Source organism: Olea europaea, unplaced genomic scaffold, assembly GCF_002742605.1.
Source record: "Olea europaea var. sylvestris unplaced genomic scaffold, O_europaea_v1 scaffold3014, whole genome shotgun sequence".
Lineage (NCBI taxonomy): Eukaryota > Viridiplantae > Streptophyta > Magnoliopsida > Lamiales > Oleaceae > Olea > Olea europaea.
In genome coordinates this window covers 42,662-50,434 of record NW_019248804.1, presented here as the reverse complement: position 1 = coordinate 50,434, position 7,773 = coordinate 42,662, and the positions used below count along the sequence as shown (strand labels likewise).

General features: G+C 36.9%; 2 protein-coding genes across 2 annotated transcripts in view; both read right to left on the bottom strand.

Moving 5' to 3' along the window:
- Positions 1-216: 216 nt before the first annotated feature.
- LOC111384807 (leucine-rich repeat receptor-like serine/threonine-protein kinase At1g17230) lies at positions 217-5,191 on the bottom strand. Its single transcript, XM_023009134.1, has 3 exons — positions 1,233-5,191; positions 735-1,118; positions 217-549 (listed from the first exon to the last, which is right to left on the bottom strand). The coding sequence occupies exons 1-2, from the start codon at positions 4,144-4,146 to the stop codon at positions 736-738; spliced, it is 3,297 nt and encodes a 1,098-aa protein (XP_022864902.1). The 5' UTR covers positions 4,147-5,191; the 3' UTR covers positions 217-549; position 735.
- Positions 5,192-5,800: 609 nt separating this feature from the next.
- Positions 5,801-7,773, bottom strand: part of LOC111384809 (probable sugar phosphate/phosphate translocator At3g14410) — a 4,614-nt gene continuing 2,641 nt past the window's right edge. Inside the window, exons 4-7 of the mRNA XM_023009140.1 lie at positions 7,654-7,770; positions 7,270-7,530; positions 6,903-7,171; positions 5,801-6,407 (exon numbers count right to left, since the gene is read on the bottom strand). Coding sequence (XP_022864908.1) covers positions 6,286-6,407; positions 6,903-7,171; positions 7,270-7,530; positions 7,654-7,770 — 769 coding nt within the window. The 3' untranslated portion in view covers positions 5,801-6,285. The remainder of the gene's footprint in view (positions 6,408-6,902; positions 7,172-7,269; positions 7,531-7,653; positions 7,771-7,773) is intronic.

The following is a 7,773-nucleotide window of genomic DNA, read 5'->3' as shown; positions in this document are numbered from 1 at the left end:
CGGATTGCATCTAATTATAATTCAAGTTATTTAGATTTTTTTAGCACGAGGGATAGAAATTGCTTTTTGTTTTCCAATGACGTAGGCATTACATCAGGATTTCAAAAGCTGACTTAAGATAAAAAGCAGCACAATATGGATTTCTAAACAAATCCTTCAAAGGATAAATCTTCTAATTTGATCTACTATGTTTAGTCAATGAGCAAATTTCCATAATTTTCTTAAGAAATTATTTTTTCATCTTCAAGACTACTGCAAAATATTGATTAATTTTATTTCGTCTATAAACTTAAACTAGTCGAAACGCGTAATTGGAAAACAAAAATAGGGGAAAAAAATTATTTTCTGAACGAAATGGGGATAAGTACGATAACCCAAATTATACTAGAGTGAGTAAAAGTAAGGTGTTTTTGCTCTGGCTTCCACCTTCATATCAAGCAGGGCAGGCTCTCAGGAGATGACAGTTTCTTGGTGCATTATCCAAATAGGAAGAAAAATAATCTTCTGAAAGCCCTTGTCTTCAAATGACAACCTACAGCTCCATAGCACCTGGAAATTAAAGAACAATCACCCCAAGAATGATGAATTATACATATATCTTGCTTGATAAGATAATGTGGATAATACTAGACAGTATTAAAGAAGTGAAATGTAAAATCTGCAGTGCTATTGTGTCAAACTCGTGCATTGAATCGTATGAGACATTTAAGAGAACTGAGAGCAGATTGTAGTACCTTAACAGAAACCAGCTTCTTCTAGGGGAGTTTCTGATGTTGGAGATGATAATGAATCACTCGCTGACTCCCTGGCGTCGATCAGCATTGCAATGACTTCGCGCATGGTAGGCCTGTTGAGAGGGGATGTGCTGGTACAGAACATTGCAATTTTAAGTACTAAAGACATCTCTCTCATAGTCCTTTTCTCGCTAAGAGCAATCCGTTGATCATATATGTCAGATGTTGTTACTAATTTAGATATCGATCTTCTTGTCCAGGTAACTAGGTCACCTCCATGATCAAGAGGTTGGACAGGGGACCTTCCAGTAATCAGTTCCAACAAAACTACCCCGAAACTATATATATCACATTTCTCAGTCACTCTCATCGTGTAAGCATATTCTGAAACCAAAAAAAAAAAAAAAAGGAACATTATTCGATTATATTAATTATTCAGATAGTTGTCAAATAGTGAAAGAAAAGCTGTTATCAGAATCTTGTAAAGGACACTCGTACCAGGAGCAATGTAGCCATATGAACCAGCAACAGCAGACATTGATTTTGAGAAGGGGAAGTCGATCAACTTTGCCAAGCCAAAATCACCAACATGAGCCTCAAAATATTCATCAAGCAAAATGTTGTTTGATTTTATGTCGCGATGAATGATTTGAGGCTTACAGTCATTGTGAAGATAGCATAACCCCTCTGCAGCACCAAGAGCAATTTGGTATCGAGCATTCCACTCGAGAATACAATCTTTCTCCTTCCTATGAAGTACTTCTCCCAGACTTCCATTCGCCATGTACTCGTATAATATAAGATTGCTGTCCTGGTGGTAGCAAAAGCCATAGAGTTTTACAATATTTTTGTGCCTAATTTTTCCCAAAGTCGAAATTTCAGCACAAAAGCTGTTGTCTGAGCTGGCTCCTTCTCCTCTGGCTTTCAACTTTTTAACTGCAATCACTTCCCCATTGGTCATTACAGCCTTGTAGACAGTTCCACAGGCTCCCTTTCCTATGACAGCGCTGTCTGAAAAATTCCCCGTGGCATCAACAAGGTCCATATATGTGAAATCTTCCTTTGGAAAGTAATAGCCATCCAATACATCAGGTTTCGGTTGATCTTCAAGTGAAACAAAAGAAGGTTTACGGTGCCTGATAGCCCAACAAACACTCACAATAAAAGTCAAAGAGATCAGGCCTATAGTAACTGAAACAATGCCGACTATTTTTTCTTTGGAACAACCTTCCTTCAACCAGCTAGGATTTGGAGCAGATGTAGGGGCTGGAAATGAATGGCAATGATTTGAACCTAATATGCATAATCCATTGTTTCCAGCAAAATTGCTGGAGTCCATCCTCTGGAAAACCGGGGTGTTTGGCACTGTTCCCACCAGATTATTATTAGAAAGATTGCATATATTTAGGCTCATTAGTGCTCCTATTGAACTAGGAATTTCACCACCAAGCTGGTTGTCATTCAAGTAAAGTGATATTAGCATCTGCAGGTTACCTAAATTGCTCGGGATTGAGCCACTGAGATTGTTATGACTGATATTCAGAGCAATCTGAAGAGAAGTTAATCGACCTAGCTCGACTGGAATGTTTCCCAAAAAGAAATTTCCACCCATTTGCAATTCTGTCAATCGGGCTAGACCCCCTAAAGTTCCTGGTATTGGTCCCGTCAACGTGTTATCAGATAGTTTCAGCAGTTCCAGATTCACCAGCATCCCTAGCTTTCCTGGAATGGAGCCACTAAACCAGTTCCTACTAAGATCGAGCCTCTGGAGCTTTATACAGTTTCCCAACTCTTGAGGAATGCTTCCAAAGAGCCTGTTGGACGACAAGTTGAATGCAACGAGCTTTACAAGTTTCCCAATGTCCATAGGAATTTGGCCAATGAATTGGTTACCCGACAACAGCAGCCTCTCTAAGGTAGTAAAATTTCCCACTTCTGAAGGTAACAATCCTGAGAATCGGTTTTGATAGAGTTCAAGTGCTGAAAGGTTCTGAAGTTTTGTGAATTCAGTAGAAAGACTTCCCGTAAAGAAATTGTCTCCCAGCATTAGATGCTCGAGAGATTTGCAAGTTTTTAAACCACGAGGAATGTTCCCAGACAACTTGTTTGATCCCAGGCTAAGAAAAATCAATTTCTGAAACCTGCATATATGCTTTGGTATCCTGCCCACAAGATTATTCATGGACATGTCAAGGACAGTGAGGTTGCTATTAGCCCCAATAAATGGAGGAATGATACCTCCAAGATTATTGTCAAAAAGTTGAAAGTTCTCAAGGAACCTGAGATTTTGAAACTCAATAGGAATTGAGCCTGTCAAGTTATTTATGGACAAATCTAGATTTTTGAGTTGCTTCAACTTTCCAAGCTCCTGTGGGATATTTCCCTGGAGGAGGTTCTCGAAAAGATGAAGCAAACGTAGATTAGAAATTTGGCCCAACTTGTCTGGAATAACTCCTGTCAATCGATTTTCAGAAAGATCAATCTCGACTGCATTTGAACAATTCCCGAGTTCTGGTGGAATCGTTCCATTCAATTGATTAGTGTACAAGTACAATCTTTTCAGATGAGGCAACTTCCCAATTTCCTTGGGAATGGTTCCTGAGAATGAATTTGCATGCACTGCAAGTAATTCCAAGCTAGTAAAATTACCTATTTGAGGAGGAATTTCACCCGAAAACATATTTTTCCAAAGAATCAAGCTGGTGAGACTCTTAAGTTTTTGTAGCTCAATAGGAAAAGGACCCTCCAGCTTATTTTCTGCCAAACCTAGGACTTCCAAATTATCACAGTCAGTGATTTCAGCAGGAAGTGGACCAGATAAATAATTTCGACCTGCCCTGATAATCCTAAGAGTTTTCAATTTCCCAATGGATGAAGGAATTATTCCGGTTAGATTGTTACTATAAATGGCAAGCTCCTCAAGTAAAGTTAGATTGCCCATTTCCTCAGGAATCTCTCCAAATATATAGTTCTCACACAGATAAAGCTCTCTGAGGGAAGTAACATTGCAGATTTGGGTAGGAAACTCTCCATGGAATCTATTTGTGCAAAGGTCTAAAGTTTCTAGATTACGAAAACAATTGAAATCGTCAGGAATTGGACCGGAGATAAAGTTTTTCGACACATTCATCACGACTAAGTAAGGGAGTTTACAAATGATTGAAGATAAAGAACCAGACAAATTGAGGCCATTAAGACGAATCGAAGTTACCTTAAAATCAGCTAAACACCCTATACCTGTCCAATTGCAAGGATTTGAATCCAAAGAACTCCAGCTTTGAAGATTATGATAAGGGTCTTTAAGGGAATTTTTAAACTCCAAGAGAATATTCCCCTCATCATTTAATGATCGAACAAAGACAATTAGGCAAAAAAAATGTAATACAAAAATCAAATACTTTTGGCTTTTCATTTATGTGGAAGAAAATCTACTAAGCCTTTTCTCAAGGAGTCGAACAAGAACGAAATTCAATAGAATATGGCCATGATTCTGCTGTGTACTGGAAGAGGAAACTTTAAGGTATGCCTGGGACAACTTGAAACAACATGAACTGTCCCAACAATGTAAAGTTACTTACATATACAGGACAATCATCAAGAAATTTCTGCCGCTAACATATTATTCAGAAATTCATAGCCATATTGCTTCAAGACAGGGATAATAAAAAAAATAAATAAATAAAATAACTGATGATCCTAACAAGTCAAAAAGCATAGTTCAACAGAAGTTCAAGAAACTAAAACAGGAAAATTGGATTTTATCTTTGAGCCAATGAAAGCATGGAAACCGAACAATCATATAAAGAGCACTAAAAGAAGAAAAAGAGAAGTGATAAGGATGAGAGAGAAAATGTTGTAGGGAGGGGGGAAGGGGGGGTGACTGATTGACAAGGCAAGAAGCTGGAGAAGAACCGTGAAAGTCACAACCCAAAGCGGCAAGAATTAAAGGGTCAACCATTACTTTAAAGTGATGTGCATGTGAGTGTTTGTGTGCGCGCGCGCGCAAATTCTGAAACTGCACTACTCATTTTCTTCTTCCAGTTCATCATTTTCTTCTGTTATTGTTTGAATTTTTATGGAATAAACTGTTGCTTTATACCATGTCTGTTCATGAATAGTGACAGAGATTAAGATTGGACAAGAAAATAATAGGATTACAATCTCTTCCATGGCTTCTGAGCCTTAAAATATGGGATGAAATTGACAAAATGAATTGTACAACATCAATTGGTTATCTTTTTCTTTGCTTCTGCAAATGGTCTGAAATGTCATGATTTGCATGTAGACAGTTAGTAGGTGAGTTGTTGGTGGATGAATGAACTGGAATTATCTTTGTTGGGTTCTGCCTACTTTTGTGACTTTGGGCAACCTTGGATAATTCTAAATCAATAGTAATTCTTGTATATATCTAGCAAGGTTTTTGTTTTCTAATGACCAAATGATTTCTGATGAAGTTTGATCAATTGGTTGGATAAATTTATTAAATGGAATCTATAGTATTATTTTTTCCTAATTACTTTAAATTTTTTATTGCGAAAGAATAAGAAAAAATGAAGTAGACAAGAATCACTTTTACCTCTATTTTTTGCATTTTTAATTCCTTATGCTGACGTAGAAATTGTTTGGCTACTTCTTGTTAACGTTTGCACTGTAATGAAACCAGCTAGGTTAAATTGGTTGGTTGTTAACGACAGGTGGAGCAACTGTATTCGACTTTGACAGCCAACTCAATTCTTTATAGTCCGATATCTAAATTAATACTTTATAATCCTATACGACTTTGACACTTTCAATAGTTTATCATTCTGCAAGAATTCTTAAAACTTTCTTCTTACTTTCTTTCATCTACTTCATTTCCCTCCCAATAAATGACCGATTCAAGGTTAAAAATGGATTCAAAATTACAAATATTTTAATGTATTGTAGTACTGTCCTTAAAATAACTTCTCAAAATTGCGTCTTGCCCAACTTTCTATCCCTTCTTCCTTTTGTCATTAAGATTCACAATTTCTCTGATTCATACTAAACTTCCTGCAACAACTAGGAGATGCCTTACACACAAACAGTTAGGATTAAAGCTACTTGTATTTTAAAGCAAATTGAAACTTGATTACTATTACAAGTAATACTTCACATTTCCAGATCATGAAAATGTAGCTACTATATATAAGGAGAAAGTAACACTGGCAAAGAGTAAAGTAAATGGCAAAGGAGGGTAAGAACGAGATTATAGTCTCAAGTTGCTTGCATAGGGTAATAGGAGTTGAGAAGCTCCTCCACTCAAAAGAATCCTAACTGTGTTCAAGCTTTTTCCAGCCCATTTTCATTATCTGACTCATCGCATCTACAATTCATTTGAGAAATTCCAGGGTTTATATGGTTCCAGATTTTGCCAAATTACAATAATTGTGTACTGAAAATAATCATCTCCTCAGTATCATTAAGTTTGATGGAGTAAATTCTGATTCAAAATTGTGGTGTTCAACATTTTATGAATTGGATTCAAGCTTTACCCAGTCCTTGTTGAAGTTGACCACTGACTTATACAGCTTTACTTGTTCGAAGTTGGGGATGAAACTAGTGGGATTGATTGAGCAGGCTCGTCTGTACTAACAACTCGAGAAGCTTCCTTTTTTAACTTGTGGTTATTGTATGCAGCTACCCCTACAATGGCTGCATAGGAAGCCAGAGTTATAGTCAGTGCATTTATGTGTGCTAATCTCGTTCAAAACGTTAATATAAATTCTTTTGCCCATTTGTCAAGTACACAACCTATCAAAGCTCCAAAAGGATTGCTAATTAAGCTAATCTATAAGATAAAAGAAACAAATCAATAAGATCTCAAGCCTATACAGCACATCATAATATACCATCAAAAGTGACATCAAATTGTGTTGATATGTGGTTATATTTTCCCATAAATTTCTTATCAATGATCAGCATGTCACTTTTTTTGACTGACACAAGTTTCTTCACTAAAACTTGACTTTAAGACATGAACTGAAATTGCACGACAGTATAAAAAAGAGTGGAGAAATGGAGGCCTCTGAGAAATGCAAGGAAAACACCAGCTTTTGTGGTACATTTAAGGGAAGCATCACAATGCTACATTATTTGCTAGCTAAGGATGATATGAGAGTACACTTTGCAGGGAAAAACGATACTTACCAATTGCATAACCAAACAGATTGATAAGTGTCAGCTTTGTATCTGCAAAAAGAATGGCTGAGAGTAGAACTACAACCCAATCCTTGACAACTCCTGCCACACGAATAGTCAAAGCACTTGTATGCGAGATGACAAGGAAGACTGAAAGATTGAGGGCAAAAGTACAAAGAGAATTAAGAGTCAGAACAAGAGGTTTGAAGTTCCATGTCCCCTGTGCATCCATCTTCGACTTCTCCAGAAAGATCCATGGAATTAATAGGCAAATAGCACTGCACAATGAACCAAGATTTTTAATTATTTGACAGACTATAAACTCAAAATAGATTATTAGCACAGGTTCCAATATTTCAAAGGATAAATTACATGCCTGCAGGGGCTAACATAGTACATCACAGATATGGGATTTAGTTTGAGACCCTTCCTTTTTAACAAAATCTCCATAAATATTAGCCTCAAAGCTTCTCCAACAACTCCTCCCATTTGGTAAAAAACACCGACCCAGCTAATAATTACTTCACCATATGAAGCTACCAGTACACCAAAACTAATCACTGACATTATCATAAGCATCCTGCAGCTCATCATTTCAAGTCCAGCTGCTACACCAAGAATGAAAACTGCAACAGCACTGAAAATGTCATCAAGAATGAGATCAGTAACACAATTAATATGTAGGAGAACTGCTATAAAAATTAGGTATTAGGTATAGACAAGCCAAATCAATTTCAAACTATAAAACAACAAGTGCTACTTACTGATCGCTTTCAACATTTGAGCAAATGCAACGGATATATAGAGGTAAGCAGTGTTTCCAAGCCAAAGAGTCATAGCAAACATGGCACCAATTGGGATGACTGAAGATATATATCTG

What these genes read in the sequence shown, in the direction of transcription:
- LOC111384807 (XM_023009134.1), bottom strand. Translation starts at nt 4,146, where the DNA reads ATGAAAAGCCAAAAGTATTTGATTTTTGTATTACATTTTTTTTGCCTA. An exon ending in ATATGGCTACATTGCTCCTG is followed by an intron (nt 1,119 to 1,232) that starts GTACGAGTGTCC and finishes TTTTGGTTTCAG; the next exon opens with AATATGCTTACACGATGAGA.